The 20,726-nt window shown below is 41.9% G+C and overlaps 1 protein-coding gene across 3 annotated transcripts in view; it reads left to right on the top strand.

Annotated features, from left to right (window-relative positions):
* The window catches only part of FAM114A1 (family with sequence similarity 114 member A1), a 131,355-nt gene that overhangs the window by 43,225 nt on the left and 67,404 nt on the right, over window positions 1-20,726 (top strand). For all 3 annotated transcript variants that reach the window (XM_033947434.1, XM_033947444.1, XM_033947455.1), the window contains exons 6-7: window positions 6,605-6,739; window positions 11,238-11,390. In XM_033947434.1, the coding sequence (XP_033803325.1) occupies window positions 6,605-6,739; window positions 11,238-11,390 (288 nt within the window). The remainder of the gene's footprint in view (window positions 1-6,604; window positions 6,740-11,237; window positions 11,391-20,726) is intronic.

Here is a 20,726-nt window from a genome sequence, read left to right as displayed (position 1 = left end):
ACAAGAAGACAGGACCATCTTTGAGACGCACAAACCGACCAGACCTACATCATTGGAAGTAGCGGTTGAGGTGCAAGAAGAGGCTACAGACATTGACACCTGGCAGCTAGTCACCTCTGCAAGCAAACACAGAAGGCCTTCCTCTTCTTATTCTTCATGCAAGCACAGCAGCCTAACATCAACCCCACAGATCACCTTGAGGAACAGATTCCAGCTCCTACAGGAAAGACCTGCCAACGGAATTCAGGAGGATATCCTGGGGAGTGATCTTGAGGCCCAGCGGAAGACCCCGACTCCAGAAGCAACGGATCACCACCCCCCCAAAAAGCACAGAGTGGTTGTCATTGGAGACTCCCTGCTGCGAGGCACAGAGGGACCAGTATGTAGACCAGATCTACAATCAAGAGAGGTTTGCTGTCTGCCAGGAGCCAGGATCCGAGATGTGACCACCGGCTTAGAAAGACTAATCAAGCCCCACGATCACTACCCGATGCTCCTCATCCATGTTGGGATGAATGACATTGCCAGGAACACCCTGGAGAAGATACCTGAAGACTTTGGAGCCCAGGGTGAGAAGCTGAAGCAGATGGAGGTGCAGGTGCTCTTCTCCTCCATCCTTCCAGAAGAGGCAAGGGTAGAGCTAGGGAAGAACGTATCCAGAGGACAAAAGAGTGGTTACGCGGATGGTGCAGAGAGATGAACTTTGGATTCCTGGATCATGGAGAAGCACTTCAAGGTCTGCAGGGATTAGACGGGCTACATCTTACCAGAAGAGGGAAGAACGTCTTTGGACAACGTCTGGCCCGCCTGCTTCGAAGGGCTTTAAACTAGGTGAACTGGGGGAGGGGACCCAATCTCATCTTGGTAGGATAAATAATCACTGCGTCTTTGAGTCTAAGGTAAGTATTTGCATCAAAGACAGTAATGAGGGGGACAAACTAAGTTTCAACAAACAAACTTGCGTCGAAGACAATAATGAGGTGGTCAAACTAACTCGAACGGGAAAATCTCCATGCAGACCGGACAAATATAGAGAATAGACGGCTAGGTATGTTAATGCACGTAGTTTGGGCATTACTGAAAGGGACAAACTAACTCAAACGGGAAAATCTCCATGCAGACTGGACAAACATAGTGAATGGACGGCTATGTATGTTAACGCACGTAGTTTGGGCAATAAAATTCTGGAATTGGAAACAGAAATGAAAAATGCTGACCTAGATGTGGTGGCGATAACAGAAACCTGGTTCTCGAAGTCCCATGGATGGGATATGGCTATACCAGGATATAACTTGCTCCACCGAGACAGAAAAGGCAAAACCGGAGGAGGGGTAGCTCTATATATCAGAGAGGACTTCAAAGTTACCAGGATAATAGACGTCAAGTATACGGGGGAATCCCTCTGGGTGAACCTTGCCAGGGGCAATGACAAATGCCTGTATCTTGATGTTGTGTACAGACCTCCAAAACAACATAGACAAATAATTCATCGAAGACATCGAGACCACCACTCTGCATGGAGACACTGTGCTGTTGGGGGACTTCAATATGCCTGATGTAGACTGGAACAAACTTACCGCTACGACCAGCGGCAGCAGAAGGTTACTAGCCTCCATACAGGGAGCATGCCTCAAACAGATGGTATTGTAGCCCACCAGGGATCAGGCGATTCTGGACCTGTTACTCACCAATGGAGACAGTGTCACAGAGGTTTCGGTAGGAGATGCTTTAGCCTCCAGTGACCACAACATGGTGTGGTTTCACCTCAGGAAGGGAGTCACAAGGACAAATACATCGACAAAGGTCCTTAAATTTAAGGGAGCTAACTTCCAGAGCATGGGAGACTTTGTCTATGAGGTGCTGCAAAACCAGGACACGACGGATGATGTGGAGGTACTGTGGTCGGCTCTGAAATCTACCCTGCAGGAAGCAACCAACCTCTACATACAAACCGTGAGTAAAAGACGGAGAAATAATAGACCCTAGTGGTTCTCCGCAGAGAAAAGAGCATTTGTATCCTACAAACAATCACAACAACCGGAAACTAAAAAAGCCTATCTGGTGAAATCTAGAACTCTCAAAACAGCAGTCAGGGATGCCAAAATCCGGATGGAAGAAAACATAGCTAGGTATGTTAAAAAAGGGGATAAATCATTTTTCAGGTATGTCAGCGACAGAAAAAAGAACACAGACAGGATTGTGTGTCTCAGGAAACCTGACGGTAACTATGTAGACTCAGACTCAGATAAAGCCGAACTACTCAATGGCTACTTCTGCTCGGTCTTTACCTGTGAGGCACCGGGATCCGGACCGAAGATGCAGACAAGGGAGTGCTCGGAGGATCCGTTCCGGGACTTTAAATTTACCGCGAGCAGCGTCTACCATGAGCTATCAAGGCTGAAAGTGAGCAAAGCCATGGGACCGGATAATCTACACCCCAGGGTACTTCGGGAATTGAGAGATGTCCTGGCAGAGCCATTATCTGCGCTTTTCAATCTTTCCCTAAACAAGAGAAAAGTCCTCTTGGACTGGAAAATTGCTAACGTCATTCCGCTCCACAAAAAGGGATGCAGGTCAGAGGCTGAAAATTACAGACCTGTGAGTCTCACATCAATAGTGTGTAAACTTATGGAGACGTTGATTAAAAACAGATTGGATATGATTCTGGATGACGAGAGGCTGAGGGATCCCCACTAGCATGGATTTACGAAGGGAAGGTCTTGTAAATCCAATCTGATAAGCTTCTTTGACTGGGTAACGAAACAACTAGATAGGGAAGAGTCCCTGGATATAGTATATTTAGACTTCAGTAAAGCCTTTGATAGTGTCGCACACCGTAGGTTATTGAACAAAATGAATACAATGGGACTAGGAGAAACATTGACTGCGTGGATTAAAGACTGGCTCAGTGGTAGACTTCAGAGGGTGGTGGTAAATGGTACTCCCTCAGAAACGTCGGAAGTGACCAGTGGAGTGCCGCAGGGCTCGGTCTTGAGTCCGATACTATTTAATATCTTTGTACGAGACCTGCCCCAAGGACTTCAAGGTAAAATTACATTATTTACCGATGGCGCTAAGCTATGCAACGTAGTGGACAACGCAATTGTGCCTGACACTATGAGGCAGGACCTACTTTTACTGGAAAAATGGTCAAATACTTGCCAACTGAGTTTTAACGCCAAAAAGTGTAAGGTTATGCACCTTGGTAGCGGTAATCCCTGCAAAACATACACTCTGAATGGTGAAACCTTAACAAGAACTGTCGCAGAACGGGACCTGGGTGTAATCATTAGGGAAGATATGAAGACTACCAATCAAGTGGAGAAAGCTTCAACCAAGGCTAGACAAATGCTGGGTTGCATCCGAAGAAGTTTTGTCAGCCGAAAGCCTGAAGTTATAATGCTGTTGTACAGGTCCATGGTGAGACCTCATCTGGAGTACTGTGTTCAGTATTGGAGGCCACATTATCAAAAGGATGTGAAGAGAATGGAATCAATTCAGCGAATGGCCACTAAGATGGTCTCAGGACTCAAGGATCTCCCATATGAAGAACGTCTAAGCAGGCTGCAGTTATATTCTCTCGAGGAACACAGAGAGAGGGGAGACATGATAGAGACCGAGCTGAGGTGGAGGAAGATATCTTTTTCCTTACAGGTCCCACGGCAACAAGAGAGCATCTGCTCAAACTCAAGGGTGGAGACTTCATGGCGACATCAGGAAGTACTTCTTCACCGAAAGGGTGGTTGATCGTTGGAATGGTCTTCCACGCCAGGTAGTCGAAGCCAGCAACGTGCTTGACTTCAAGAGACGATGGGATAAACATGTGGGTTCGCTCTGGGGAAATGCTTAGGGGAGGGTTCTTTTAGGGGGAGGGTTCTTTGAGTGGGCAGACTTGTTAGGCCGTCGGCCCTTTTCTGTCTTCATACTCTATGTAATCCCGTCTGCCCAAAAATCACATTCCTCATCAGTTTATGATTACATTTTTTTCTTTGGCTTTTCTGGGACATAGAAATCCTCCTGGTACTGTCCTTAGGTTCCAACTACTGGAGTTGCTCTCGAAGCCCCACTCTAGTCTATCTGAACCATCTTGTTACTTACAGGACATGGACCATAAAAGTCTGCCTGGCACTGCCCTCATGTTCCAGATTACTGCAGTTTGTCAAAACCCTCACCAGCCCATCCTATTCTTCCCCCACCCAACATTCCTTTAACTAATCAATAACCACCTCCCTCGCTTCCCCTTTCTTAAACCATGTGTCCACCAGAGATTAGAATCTCGGAGACTGGAATCTCCCTATGCACTGTTCTTTCTTTTCTTCTGAAGGTGGTTTCAATGTTTCATGTTAATTGGAAGGTCCATTTGCCTGTATTCCAACCTACAGGTTCTAGGAAACAGAAGAAGTTAAATGTGAAAGAGTGCTTCTTTGCTATCTAGAGGTCAACAGTGAGTTTAGGCTGTCTGACCATATGTTTGTGCTGACTTATGCTTCCATGCATGGCATGCCTTCTTCCAAGGTCACGATCTCCAGATGGATCCATAAGGCCATTTTGTCAGCCTATATTCTGTAGGCACATGGGATCTCTTAGAGAGAGGAAGAGATAATGGTTACTGTGAATGGGCAGCCTGGATGGGCCATTTGGTCTTTATCTGCCATCATGTTTCTATGACAGCCTCATATGTTGCTGTTAACCGTGAACTATGATAACTGCTAATATTTTGCTAAAATTATTACCAATACCAGTCCTAATAACTACCTTTATTCTGTCTAGTAAGTTTCAATAAATTGCCTTAGATTTCAAAACAAACATCAAAAACTAAGTTTTTCAATCATGGTTACTGAAAGGCACACCACTTCAGACATATAAATTTTAAGAGGGAGAAAGCCTCAAAATAACAAAGGAGCATAGCACTATTAGAAGTACATTTCAACTGCTTTCGGTACTATCACAGGCATAAAACCCATAGATTTCCAAACCCTTCTCCACACCCCATTTGATCTTTTTCCATACTCTTTGGAGACATAGGCACCACTAGTTAAGAGCTCCTGGTCTAGTCAATTCAAAATAAGCACATACAAAAGGTGGAATTGACAGTAAGTTTTTTTTCTTGCAGCCTAAGGGGCCCTTTTACTAAAGCTTAAAACAAGTTAACAGACATTAATATGTGCTAAAAGTACCACATGGCCCATAGATATAAGATAGGGCATGCAGCATTTAGCACACGATAAGCTTTACTTAAAGGGCCCCCAAGAGAGCAAAATGAATAAAGAATATTGTAGTGGGGAATCCCTGTAAGAAAGACCTTATGTGCTAGTGCTAGCATTAAGATTTTGATTGATCCTTTAAGGGAATGGAAGCTGGTATTTCTTAAAAACTAATGACACTAATTTGCGGATGACACCAAACTCTACCGCAGGGTTGAAACCATGGAAGACTGCAAAGATCTGCAAAGGGACCTAACGACGCTAGAAGAATGGGCCAAAAAATGGCAAATGAACTTTAACGTAGGGAAATGCAAGGTCATGCATGTAGGGAAAAAGCTACAGAATGGGAGGATCACTGCTAGGGGTAAGTAACCTTGAAAGAGACCTGGGAGTAATGGTAGACACATCTTTGAAGGTGTCGGCACAGTGCGCCACAGCCTCAAGAAAAGCAAACAAAATGTTGGGTATCATTAAGAAGGGTATCACGACCAGGACAAAGGAGGTCATCCTGCCACTGTATCGTGCAATGGTGCGACCGCATCTGGAGTACTGTGTCCAGTACTGGTCGCCGTACCTCAAGAAGGACATGGCGGTACTTGAGGGAGTCCAGAGAAGAGCAACTAAGCTGATAAGGGGTATGGAAAACCTCTCATATACTGACAGACTGAAAAAGCTGGGGCTGTTCTCCCTGGAAAAGCGGAGACTTAGAGGAGACATGATAGAAACCTTCAAGATCCTGAAGGGTATAGAAAAAGTAGACAGGGACAGATTTTTTAGATTATGGGGAACCACAAGTACAAGGGGGCACTCGGTGAAATTAAAAGGGGACAGGTTTAAAACAAATGCCAGAAAGTTCTTTTTCACTCAGAGGGTGGTGGTCACATGGAACGGGCTTCCGGAGGCTGTGATAGGCCGGAGCACGTTACAAGGCTTCAAAGAAGGTTTGGATAGGTTCTTAGAGGATAAAGGAATTGAGGGGTACAGATAGGAGTAGCGGTAGGTTATAGGGATAGTCTGGGACCATTGCTCAGGCAATGGGCCTGATGGGCCGCCGCGGGAGTAGACCGCTGGGCGAGATGGACCTCTGGTCTGCCTCAGCGGAGGCAACTTCTTATGTTCTTATGTGCTATAGTCAAAATCTCACATTTACAGATGAGCTTGAGGAATATATTTTGAGTATTCTGAAATCGTTTAATTTCAGAACTAGTAATGCCACAGTAAATAAGAGTTACAGTAATCCAGCTGAAACATAATGCTGCTAAGTCATTGGGTTAGGCCCGTTTCTGTACTTTTAATAGAAATGTGGGAGAAAGGACAGAAAGAAACGACTTAATGCATTATTGTCAGAGCTACTGATTTTGTTAAGATGAAAATATGTTGGCATGTTGCTCTGTGTGCAGGGTAAAACTGTTCTGACTGGTGGACTGGATGCTCTGGAATTTATTGGGAAGAAGACAATGGATGTCCTCGCAGAAAGTGATCCAGGATTTAAGAGAACCAAGATCTTGATGCAACGTACTGCTTCTTTATCACAGGTATGACCAAGTTGGGTGTAAGCTGTAGAAAGGTAAAGGGAGTTTGCTTGCCACAGTATTAACTTGTAAGACTATAGTTACATTGGTGGTACTAGTAATTCGTCAGGTTTGATTTAAACCTCCAAGGGCTTTGATGCTCCCAAACAGTGGATTCAATGAACACATAATTGCTTTTCAGAAGTTTTCAACAGCCCAGCAACCAAATCAATGCTTTTTAAGATAAGGGTTTTCAACCCAGTCTTCAGGACATACCCAGCCAGTCAGGTTTTCAGGATACCTATGATGAATTTGCATGAGATAAATTTGCATGCACTGTCTCCATTACATACAAATCCATCTCATGCATATTCATTGTGGATATTCACAAAACTTGACTGGTTGAATGTGACCTGAGGACTGGGATGAGAACCTCTGTTTTCTGATTAGGATTTCAACTCAGTATTTCAGTGTTGCTAATCAGAGGAATGTTTACAGTAGCACATACATTCTACTAAAATCTGGAGAGACATGAATATTTTTCTCATTTCTCTTAAACTTCTCAGTGTCATGTACTGGATTGAAGGCAGCTTTTTTTTTTTTTTTAATACAGCTTTCCCAGTCCATGCCTCGGAGCACATCTAGTCTCATTGGGTTTTCAGGATATCTACAATGAAATTGAACAAGATTAGAGTTGCATGCACTGTCTCAGTTGCGTGCAAATCTAACTCATGAATATTCTTTATGGATATTCTGAAAATCCGATTTGGTGTGCCCTGAGGAGTGGGTTGGGAATAGCTGTTTTAATGAATTGGTGGTGGTATATATTACTAGAAGTGGAAACAAATATGCTTATTTATACTGCCTTTCAAATATCTAGGTGTCTACAAGGGCTTCAAACTGTGTTTTGATGTCCATGTGGTCTTAATAGTGAAGTCCAGTTTCTTGGCTCTTTAGCACATCCATACTATTCACAGTTATATTGAAGATACAGCCTGCCTAATTCCCTAGTTGCCTTGCATACATAGGGTTCTCCTCAAAAGACAGCAAACAGCTCAAAGCACGTAAGTTTGCCTATTGTCTCATGTTAAACACGTTGCCCTCCCCCTTTCTGGCCTGTCATCGTTGGTTACCTATTATATTTCAAATCCATCATAAACTTCTGATGCTTTCCCATAAGGTTTATCCCCCCACCACTACCACAAATCACATGCAAATCTCTGCCTTTGGCACAACCTAGCATCTCTCTTTCCTTCCTCCTGGTCCAATATTTCTGTTCCTTCCCTTCCTTCTACCCATTAGCAGTTCAGCATCTATTTTCCTTCTCCCTCCCCTTCCCCACAGCTTTGCAATCCTCTGACCTTCCAGAAATATTGCAGAGCAAGGCAGCCTCACCTCTTGCTGGCCCCGGAAGTCTTCCCTCTGCATGACTTCCTGTTCTTGTGTAGTCAGGACAATGAAAATGGAAAGCTTCTGGTGCCATCAGGGGGTGAGGCTACCTTGATCTGCGATGCTGCTGGAAGGTCAGAGGACTGCAGCACCGGGAGGCAGGGAGAGAAGGAAAAGATGCCAGACTGGGCAGGTAGAGGAAAGGGAGTGAAATATCAGACTATGGGGGGAAAAAATGATGTACTCGCCAGGAGGGGGGGAGGAGGGAAGGTATGTGACAAAGAAATGCCACATCACAGGGAACAGGGGGAGGGAAGATAGAGCTTGAATGAAGAGACAGGGAAGAAAGATGGGAAAAGATGCCTAACCCACTGAGGGGGAGAGGGAAAGAGATGATGCACCCGTGTGGGGATAAAAAGAAATGTGACAAAGAAATGCCAGATCATAAGACTGCCAGATCATAAGAATATTGTGTACAATTCTGGACGCCGCATCTTCAAAAAGATACAAAAAGAATGGAGTCGGTCCAGAGGAAGGCTGCTAAAATGGTGTGTGGTCTTCGTCATAAGGCATATGGGGACAGACTTAAAGATCTCAATCTGTATAGTTTGGAGGAAAGGTGGGAGAGGAGAGATATGATAGAGACGTTTAAATACCTACATGGTGTAAATGCGCATGAGTTGAGTCTTTCATTTGAAAGGAAGCTCTGGAATGAGAGGGCATAGGATGAAGTTAAGAGGAGATAGGCTCAGGAGTAGTCTAAGGAAATACTTTTTTACAAAAAGGGTGGTAGATGCGTGAAACAGTCTCCCAGTAGAGGTGGTAGAGACAGAGACTGTGTCTGATTTCAAGAAAGCCTGGGATAGTCACGTGGGATCTCTTAGAGAGAGGAAGATATAATGGTTACTGCGGATAGGCAGACTGGATGGACCATTTGGCATTTATCTGCCATCATGTTTTTATGTTTCTATAGGGAGTAAGGGATGGAAAGATAGATCTTGAATGAGAGAACAAGGAAGAAAGGTGAGGAAAGATGTCTAACCCAGAAAGAGAGAGAGAAAGACATGCTGGGATGGGGGTAGGGAGTGACGGGGAGAAGATCAAAAGAAAAAGAGACAAGGGGGAGATGGGGAGAGATGCTGGAAGTTACAGAGAGAGAGAGACAAACTGTACAATAGAGAGGAGGCAGGGTGGAGATACTGGTCCTGGGGCAAGAAATGCAAAAGAAGGAGTACCCTCTCCCCCCCCCCAAAAAAAAAAAAATTCACTCCTGTCCTAGAAGATTTGTACAGTTCTTTTAATAATATAATATATATAAAGTTCCCCTCTTTTGTCATTAGAATTCTTTAACACTTCTTTTCTGATTTTCAGAGACTAGTTGAGCTAGAAGATCTTTCTTTTCCTACTACCTGCAGCCATAAGAGCTTTTCGGGTTGTAGACAGGGGGTTATGGTGGGTTTTTTTTGGGGGGGCTCACCATAACCTATAAGGGAGTTTTGATGAGATGTTTATCTGGCACCTGAGCATGGATGCACACGCGTACTAAGCAGCCGTAAGCGGCTAGCACGCTAGGTGTATAAAAAGTACATGAGAAATAACACATGACGCAAATTTTATTAAAATAATTATGTCCGTTTAATAATTGTCAGAATGGACCTCAAAAGGGTTAATTTTGCATTACCGGGAGGTCTTTATAGTTGCCAAACACTGGCCTTCTGATAAAGATCTCAACTTGATAATTCGTAGCTCCCCAATATATACCTTTTGTCTGCATGACATCATTACTTGTCAGCCAATCCATTAACAGAGGCTGTCCTTAAATTTGGACAAAGAACTTCTTTTTAGCATGAAATATAAGTTCCAGAAATCATATTTTTTGTTTACATTCATTTCTGAATATACATAAACATTTTATAACATAGCCAAAAACTTTAAATCTAAACCTACTTATCTATTTCAGGAGAAACTGCATTTGAAGTGCTGAAAACTTCATGGCCCTATCAGCATCAGAAAAAGGAGGGGCTGTTTCCCCCTCTCTCTGAAAATTGACAGTGTTAGGTTTCACTGATACACAGAAGCCTTCCTATGCTGGAGCTCTAGAGGGCTTTCATAGTAAGGTGTCTCTGGCATAACTTAACCATTTCCAGATGTTACCTCAAGATTTTTCCTTAGTGTTTCTTCAGGTTTAAAATATATAAAATATTAGAAATTAAGTACACATCATTCTTTCATATATCTCTTTCATATATCAATCATTCCTTCGTTCGGGGCCCCTTGTACACATCCAACACACTTAATACATGTTATGCTTCATTTTGGGATACGTAATCCAATATGCTCTTCCTAACCGGCCTTAAGCACATCTGGTATCAATTAGAACCACGAGGCTAAAGGGGACTGAACAAAGAACCAAAGAACAAAATGGAGTCACTACCTCAAGATGGAGTTCATGTATATCCTGATTTCCTCTATGATCTGGCTTAATAGCAAAGTACATAAAAAGACTATTATTATGCTTTTCAGTAATATTAATCTATAGTGTGTTTTTCTGGCCATATTCAGATTTTTATTCACCAACTTTTCGTACGCTTCTATTGGGCGTGGCCTTAACTAACACATATGCTTGTATCTAACTAGAGTTACCCAGAATCATACGAAAAGCAGGCGCTTTTGTAGAAAAACTCCACAAAATACTCCACAAATACATATTGTTCATTATCCATTCCATAGCGCCCCCTAGAGTGCCACTTCACACTCTTTTTATAAAGTTCACAGCAGTGCCCTATAAGTTGCCCCACTGCTATGTTGCCCTGTTTGGGTGGCCAGTCCATTACAAGATTGGCCCCTCCCACATCCAAATGGTCTTGTTCTGGTTATTTATGACTTGGACAAATTTTGGGTTGAAAATGTGGTATAAAGATAGATGAACTGGTGGTCTGAACAATCAATGGCATGAACGTCCAGATAGCCGATTTTTGGGGAAAAAAAATTCTAGATGTATTTTTCAAAAATGGACATTTTTCCCCTGCTGATTTTGGGCGCCTAGCACCATACATCCAAATCGGACTTAGATGTATCTTTTGATTATGCCCCTCCACGGCTTTACTGGCCCATCTGTGCCTTCTGTTTGCAGATGTTAAGAGAAGCAAAGGAGAAAGAGAAGCAGAGATTGTCTCAGCAGCTCCCGGATGAGAGGACAGCACATTATGGAGTGCTCTTTGATGAGTTCCAAGGCCTGTCGCATCTAGAAGCTCTGGAAATCCTTTCGCATGAAAGTGAAAGCAAGGTACTATCTTCTGTGTTTACTGAAATGTGTTTAGAACATAATGTTTATGTGAGTATTTATTTATTCATTAATTCAATTTTTTAGCCCACTCTCCCATAAAGATAGTTGGAGTATGGATTACAAATAAGGATATGACATATAATGCAATATAGACACAGATGGGAGGGGGTGTTCTATTTCCATCCCTTTCTCTGTTTTTTTATCATGAATAATTTTTTAGCAGAAACTTATAGCATGACACTAAGTGCTTTACCTAATCGTTGTGACTCGCCTTTGGATGCATGGTGAAGCTCAGCGCTAGCAGACCGTGTAGTTCATGCACCTGAGAACTAGCATATGAAAGGAATAGGACAATGGTCGTGATTTTGAGTTGACAGATGTATGATTTCATACCAGCATCTTTTAATTTCTTACCTTTTTTAAGTGCAAGCTCAAGGTGATGAGTTACAAGCAGGTACGCAAGTTATTTCCATGTCCCAAGTGGATTTACAATCTACATTCTACCTGAGGCAATGGAGGTTTAGGTGATTTGCCCAGGTCCTGGTGAGTTTTAGTGGAAGAAACAGGATTTGAACCCTGGATTCCCTGGTTCTTGGCTTGCTGATCTACTACCTCTAATCATTTCCATAGCACTACTAGACATACACAGCACTGTACACATTAAATGTAGATACTTTCTCTGTCCTTTGTGGGCTCATAATCTAACAGCCTGTTTTACAAAGCTGCGCAGCAACAGCCCCTTTAAATCAGTGGTTCCCAACCCTGTCCTGGAGGACCACCAGGCCAGTCAGGTTTTCAGGATAGCCCTAATGAATATGCGTGGAGCAGATTTGCATGCCTGGCACCTCCATTATATGCAGATCTCTCTCATGCATATTCATTAGGGCTATCCTGAAAACCCGACTGGCCTGGTGGTCCTCCAGGACAGGGTTGGCAACCACTGCTTTAAATCTCTATGGACTTCGGGGCCTAAGTTTTTTGTACCAGGAGCAATGGAGGGTTAAGTGACTTGCTAGGGTCACAGGGAGCTGCAGTGGGAATCAAACCCCTTTCACCAAGATTAAAAGCCACTGCACTATTAGGTTATTCCACTTCATGTTTTCATGGCCAGCTTCACAAAACATCACCGCTGTTCACATTTAATATGCTTTTGGGTTAACAGATTGCAACATCCAGTGACTTCACAACAAACAAAAACTCTCAAAAATGTCTGGGAACTATATTTTGCTGTTTCTTTGCTGCCTTCCTTCTCTTATTTGTTTTCTTTGTCTTGATATTTGTACTAACCATGGAATTTTTATGTTGAAGGTTTTCTTTTTCATATATTAGCTTAAATACTTTTTATTATTCTTTGCTTTGGGCCTTTTGTTTCTCTCATTTTTAAAGGCCTTTTAAATGAGTGCAGTAATTACTAGTTTTATGAGAAAATGTCAGGACGGGGACTTGTGAGCTGCACTTGAAATACATATAAAAGAAAGCTGTTTTATTTTCAGAGCTGTAAAATTATGATGGAAAATGGACTGCCTTTATTTGCCTACCTGCTGCCTTAATTACCCCCACAGCAACTGAAGCGCTAAACACAATGGATCAATGGACCACAGACTTCAAACTGAAGCTCAATTCAGAAAAAACTAAATTCTTCATAGCCTCGCCACATGCACAGAATACGACAATATCACTACACATTAACAATCTAAACTACCCCATTCAACCAACGACGAAGATTCTAGGAGTAATACTAGACCAAGGACTAACCATGAAAGACCACATAGACTCCTTAATCAAAAGAGTGTTTTTCACTCTCTGGAAACTTAAATCCATTAAGGCATACTTCCACACGTCAGCTTTCAGAATTCTAGTACAATCCCTAATACTAAACCACATGGACTATTGCAACATCACCCATCTGACAATCCCCCAGAAGCAAATGCAAAGACTACAACAGATACAAAATGCAGCAGTCAGGATGATTTTCGGGCTGAAGAAGTCCGATCACATAACCCCTTCCTACCGACTCCTACACTGGCTACCGATGGAGGCGCGCACGAAGTTCAAACTAGGATGTCTCTGCTTCAAAGTATTAAATGGTCTAGCCCCAAAATACATTACAGACCTCTTCTCATTCCCAACCAATAGACATGAAAGAAAAACACACATGAAATTTGTCTCCCCACCGGCTAGAGGGTGCAAATATAAGAGACACCATCAACAACTGCTATCATATCAAGCAGCCATATGGGGTAAAGACCTAGAAAAACTAATTGCGCAAACAAACAACTATGAAGAATTCAGGAAACACCTAAAAACTTACCTATTCTTGAAATACCTAGGTAACGAACCGGAACAGCAATCCCCCTCGTAACATCACCACATACCTAAACGTGCAAACTGTTAACCCCAACCCCTATTCACTAAATATGAACACTCTACGAACTTACGGAATATATATACTTCTATGTAAACAACCTGGCACTTCCTGGCCTTGCAACACACAAACTGACATTCACTAAATATGAACACTCTACAAACTTACGGAATATATATACTTCTATGTAAACAACCTGGCACTTCCTGGCCTTGCAACACACAAACTGACATTAACATTATTAATATTATCAGATGGACACTGCTATACTCTCTAATTCATTGTACGAGATATACATTGCTATACTCTTTAATTCGCTGTACGTAAAGTTTCTCCTGATTGTATCTACAATTTCTTTGATTATATTTAAAGTTTTCTCTTGATTGTATTTACAACTTCTTTGATTGTATTTAAAGTTTTCTCTTGATTGTATTTACTACTTCTTTGATTGTATTTAAAGTTTTTCTCTTGATTGTATTTACAGTTTTTATTGTAAACCGCCTAGAAGTCGCAAGATTGTTGGCGGTATATAAGAATAAAGTTATTATTATTATTATTAATAATCAATGATGGTGATTTTCATAGACTCCCACTGGTAAAATCTGAATTTTTAATTTTTTCTCCAGTACAAAACTCACCCCATATTTAGCAAATAAAATATTCTTGTAATTTAATTTCAGGGAAAGACTAGACAGTACTCGAACTGAAATAATATAATCTGATAGCAGTTAATGGCCATTAGGCCAGAGCTTGACAAATTATCATTGCACCTAGAAATTACTTCATAGTGCTCAATATGTCCTGCCTTGAATATCTTTATTTGTTCCAACTACCACCATCTGCCCTGGAACAGCCTCTCTTTTGTTTTAGTGCTGCACAGCTCTCGGTGAGTTTGAGTGCACGTTACTAGAATTGCTCTGCTGGTCAGTGCCTGGCAGTGTTAAGGTGAGCTCCCATCCAACAGCATATCCGGAAAACAAACAGGAGCATCAAATAAGCAGCATGCTGCATGAACACTAGAAGAACATAATAAATACAACTAATAAAAACAGCACGCAAAAGACAGCCTTCATTTGAGCTCCAAGGGATGGGAACCCCAGTTAAGCTATATTAGGATAAAAGAACCAAAAGTTTGGAGGAGGAGGAAGATAGCTGGCTGAGGGGTGAGGATTGAAATCAGTAGGGACAACAGTGGAGGGACTGAAAGATGATAGAGATTGTTGAATGAGAGGGGCTAGAGAGAAAGGCGAGATTGTTTAGGATCAGGGAGTTGAAAGAGAAGGGAAAATTGGTTAAATCAAAAGAGGGAGTAGAGAGAATAATGGGGATCTGGGCCACAGCGATAGAAAAAGGAATGACATTTAGAGTTTGATTTACTGCTTTTTCTTCCTTTTAGACATGTGAAAGGACATAATCAAAATATATGTCTAAGTCCGATTTGGGCGGATGGTGGTAGACGCCCAAAGTTGGCAGTGGGAAAATGCCCATTTTCAAAAAATACGTCTAGAATATTTTTTTTCCCCTAAAATCGTCTATCTGGATGTCCAGGTTATTCATCCAGACCGGCTGGACATCTATCTTTATATCACATTTTTTACCAAAATTTTGTCCAAGTCACAAAAGCCCAGAACAAGACCATTTGGATGTGGGAGGGGCCAATCTTGTAATGGACTGGCCACCCAAACATGGCAACAGAGCAGTGGGGCACCTTACAGGGCACTGCTGTGAACTTCACAAAAAAGAGTGCCAGATAAATATCTCACCAGAACTCCCTTATAGGTTATGATGAGCCCCCTCAAACCCATTATATCCCCCTGTCTACAATCCCAAAAGCCCTTATGGCTGCAGGTGACACCTATATGGCAGTAGAGTTGGGGTTGGTGGGCGCACATGTTTCACCATAAATGTAGTGGTTAGAATGGCTTATGGGCTTATCCTTTTTAATATATTCATGAGCTCATTAGAGAACATCGAGCTGGAAGATGAAACTATTCTATCCTATGCTGATGACATTCTCCTTCTCATTCCCATAACCTGCAATCATACAAACATCTCCGAAATAATCTCAAACAATATAGCAAAAGTCCAAACCTTAGAAGGGACATGATCGAAACATTCAAGGTACTGAAGGGAATAGACTTAGTAGATAAGAACAGGTTGTTCACACTCTCCAAGGTAGGGAGAACGAGAGGGCACTCTTAAAATTGAAAGGTGATAGATTCCGTACGAGCATAAGGAAGTTCTTCTTCACCCAGAGAGTGGTAGAAAACTGGAACGCTCTTTCGGAGTCTGTCATAGGGGAAACACCCTCCAGGGATTCAAGACAAAGTTAGACAAGTTCTTGCTGAACCGGAACGTGCTCAGGTAGGGCTAGTCTCAGTTAGGGCACTGATCTTTGATCAGAGGGCTGCCGCATGAGTGGACTGCTGGGCACAATGGACCACTGGTCTGACCCAGCAGTGGCAATTCTTATGTTTTTATGTTAACCATCAACAAACTAAAATTTAATGCCACCAAAACCAAAGCCATATGCTTTCAAACAAAGCAACAAAACATCGTGACAAATGTCATCCTTCAATGTGGCACCACCCTCACAATGAAAAAATCCACTAAAGTCCTCGGCTGTATAATGGATGACACCCTCACAATGGAACCACAAATCTTTAAAAAAAATACCATCTACACAATGAGACAACTACGATTCACTAGGCCATACTTTCATCCACACCACTTTGCACTGATCGTCCAGATGATGGTCCTGCCTCAACCGGACTATTGCAATTCCGTCTACTTGGGCATCAACACCACACTAATCCACAAACTTCAACTCATCCAGAACACAGCAGTAAGACTGATTTTCAACCTAAAGAAATATGATTTGATCTTGACCTTTGTTCTGCCACGTATTTATCTAACAAGGGTATGTAAAAGTCACCTCCAACAAAGCTTCAGAGTAATATGATTCTTTATTGCATAAACATCAGATAATACCAAATAATGCAGATAGACATCAGATAATATACAAGATATAAGCAGAGAACATCTATATACACCAAATAGAATACTTCACCATGTCTGCCACGTTCCGTCCTGATACTGATCGGAAATCTGAGCGATCAATAGGTCGGTACAGCACATGGCTCCCAAGGCTGCAGCAAGATTCAAAGTCTAGTCTGTGACTCTCAGTCTTTTATAGCACAGAAAGTGCTGAATTTCTCACAGACACTGCTTTTCTGCAGTAACAACAGGTGTCTCCCTTATCTCCTAACTTTCACAGATGGAAAGTGCTCAGGCCCTTCCTAATTGCAGTACCATGAGAAACCTTCCTTGGCCCTTCCTGGTAAGGCATTAAACAGTATAAGAGATATGATACAAGTTGATAAACAACTTGCTCTCACAAAAGTAAGTTGTAAGGCTGCCTAAATGTCTGGCACAGTTGTAAGACAAGGATTGCAGCTAAAAAGCAAGCAGACCTAAAAAGCATGAAGATTCACACCTATTAGCCAAAGTGGCCACATAACTGCCATGCCCTGGCAAGCCATGGCATAACAACCTTCCTCAAACAACTACACTCGCTTCCAATATCATCCCGGATAAACTTCAAAATATCATGTATCCAACACAACATATTGCATGGAAACTCAGCTGCTCCCCTTATACAGATATTCTCAGCAACCTGGTCCACATCCATAAGAATCCTTAACAGAATTCAACTAAACCTACTACCCATAAGGAACCTTCAATACAAGCAAATTTTCAACTCCATGCTAACCTATCTGGGATGATCTCCCAGAAACTATCAGAAAGGAGGCCAACTACTCGTTCTTCTGAAAAAAAACTGAAAACTTACCTCTTTAACAATTAATTAATATCTGCCTTTTCTCCTTTCCTCCTTTATGTTCCCTTCCTCCTTCTCCCCCTTCCCTCCCTGTTTACTCTTCAGTCACCTAGAGCTTGTATAGGTTTGTGCAGCTCACAAATAGAAGATTATATTATATTATAGGCCTGGTCCTCCTCTCTATGGTTCACTAGCCCACCCCCAGGCTATTTAAGCTCTACTGGACTTTCTTAAACTAGGTGCTGATATTCTGGAGACAGGTATGTGTACGTTGTGGGTGTGTGAGGAGGGGAGTATGGGGGGATCTTTACTTTTTCTATGCAGTAGTTATCTGGTCACTTTGGATACCTTATACCTGTTTTTATATTATCTAACTCCCAAGGTTTAAGTTTTGTCCAGGATGTCTAGTAAAACATTCAATTATCCCTGTAGGATGACTGAGTCTAGGTCGGCCCACATACTGTCCTAACCACTCCTCCAGATACGCCCCTTTCAGCTCTAGGCACACAGTGGCATTCGGAGGCATAAAAAGTCCCATGACACGTCCAGAAAGTTGGTTTGATTATCGACACTTGGACAACCTGTCTTTTAGGTCATCCAAGTGCAACTTGGGCGGGTTTTTAGACATGTTTACATTTTGTAAAGCTATTTTTACATAAGCATTAAAATCTGAAATTTATTGCCAGAGAATGTGGTAAAAGCAATTAGCTTAGCAAGTTTAAAAAAAATTTCAGATAATTTCTTCAAAGAAAAGTCCATAAACCATTATTAAGATGAACTTGGAAAAATCCCATTACTCTTTTGTAGGATAAGCAGCATAAAATCTTTTTTTTTCTCTCTCTCTTTTGGGATCTTGCCAGGTACTTAAGACCTAGATGGGTCACTGTTAGAAACAGGATACTGGGCTTGATGGACCTTCGGTCTGTCCCAGTATTGCAAGACTTATTTTCTTAGCATGTTATACATGTAGAATTAGGCTCTTAAAATGTGTGTAGATAATAATACGTATGATCATAAACAGTAGCTACCTACTTTTACATGATCCATATAGTATTTCTAGAGGTGTGGTTTGGGTGGAACTAGAGCAGGGTTATGATGTACACACATTTTATAAAATACTCATGTATGCATGGGGGTGAGGGGAGTAAAGATAGCTGGTAAAGGCAGATCACATTGCTAATATTCTTCCAAGAAAATGCCATACAAGTGGCAGCCCCCATTAGTCATTTGCAACTTAGTACTCGTGTACAGGGAATTACCTTTCTCTTGTGCGTGACTGATGGTCTTTTTACACAGGCATATAGGTTGCCTTTATGAATTATACAGAAAATATCCCTACAAAAAGAACAAATTAGTCAAAACAATAGAGAAGGAAAGAACTTCCAGTGATGTAAATCCAGAGTTTATTGCAACAATAACAGCAATGTCACTATATAAAAGAAGGACCTCAACAATATCACAGTATCTTGGATAAACCCGACATGACCCATGTTTCGGCATAGCAGAGTTAAATTGCAAAGCTTCAATCTTGCTTGGAACAATGAAAGTAAACCCCCTCCTGCAAATTGAATCTAAAAGCATTGTTTTTTATTACCCACTCTTCTAGATTCAACTCGCAGGAGGAAGTCAGACTAATCAGCCTGTAGTCCTCAAGCTCCTCTTTATTTCTGCTTTTTGGGAAAAGGATCACATCTGCTCTTCTCCGGTCCTCCGGGACAAATTCTAAATCTAAAGACGCATTGAAAATTCAGAGAGAGTGAAGCCACCAAAACTTCCCCATGTTCGTTCAATACCCTTGGATGTACAGTTTAGGTGCCCTGTTATAAAATTAGCACATCAAAATGGGATAACATCCTTAGTAAATCAGACTGTAAAGAAATTATGGCAAACCTCAGAAGGAGAAACCTAGTGTCAGAGGGGAGACACTCTCCATTCCCCAGTCTTTGCTGGGAATGAAGGGAAAATTGAGAGTTTTTGACTCCATATGCACATTCTTCAAGCATTCTACTAGAACACAGTAAGTGCTTTCTTTAAAGCATCTAGCAGGTGGCAGTACCCCATCAGCTTTTAGACAGTAAGGTTATGCTTGATCATCTGCATAATAGCCCAGTGTAGCATGGCAATCCATTAAGCTTCAAATTCTTTTGTAATACAAATAGACATCTCTTTCTCTCATCTGAAAACAGCAACAATTAAAAGGGTGGAGTGTAAAAGTTTTCTTCTCAAAATTACCACATCAGATTTCTATTACCCTAACCATGGCATTTCTCTTTGTAACTGAGCACTCAGTTACAAAGAGATGCAAAGATGTTTTCTCAGGGTACCTAATTACTGCTAGCAATAGCATATGACAGGGAACATAGTGGAACTTTTGGGAAGGGGGAATATTCTGTATATATTCTGAGTATCTTTTAACAGTGTTATATCATAATGAGGGCCATTTTCAAAGGACGTCTAAGTCCGAATTTGGATATTTCCTGCAAGATGACCAAAATCTGAGGTAGAAATGCATCCATTTTCAAAACAGGAACCACTGGCCATCCACCTTTTTTTTTTTTTTAATTGGGACACTTAAACATCTTGGCTGCCAGAACATAGAACTTTATTCACCATTTTCAACCACAAAAATGTTCAAGTTAGAAATGTCCAAATCAGTACCATTTAGATGTGGTAGGAGCCACTATTCTAACTGACTAGCCACATAGACATACCAACAAAGCAGTGGGGCACCTTAGAGGGCACTGCTGTGAATTCACATAAAGGGTGCCAGATATACATCTCGCTATAACCCCCTTATAAGTTATGCTGAGCCCTCCAAAACCCACTATACCCACCTGACTACCACCCTAATAGCCGTTGTAGCTACAGGTGGCACTTATCTGGCAGTATAGTAGGATTTTGGAGGGCTCATTGTTTTCACTATAAATGTAGTGGTTAAAGTGGCTTATGGGCTTGAGTCACTCTCTCTGTGATTCACTAGCCCACCCATCTGGCTACTTAAGACATCTGCATGGAGTTCTACTTGGCTTCCCTATACCAGATGCTACTATTCTAGAGACAGGTATGTATTGTTTAATTCAGATCTTTGTGGGGGTGAGAGGGGGCTCTGTGACTACTGGGGGAGTGTGGGGGG

The sequence above is a fragment of the Geotrypetes seraphini genome, chromosome 1 (assembly GCF_902459505.1).
Source record: "Geotrypetes seraphini chromosome 1, aGeoSer1.1, whole genome shotgun sequence".
NCBI classification, from domain to species: domain Eukaryota; kingdom Metazoa; phylum Chordata; class Amphibia; order Gymnophiona; family Dermophiidae; genus Geotrypetes; species Geotrypetes seraphini.
Note: the sequence above shows the minus strand (reverse complement) of the source record. Positions and strands in the feature narration are given on the sequence as shown.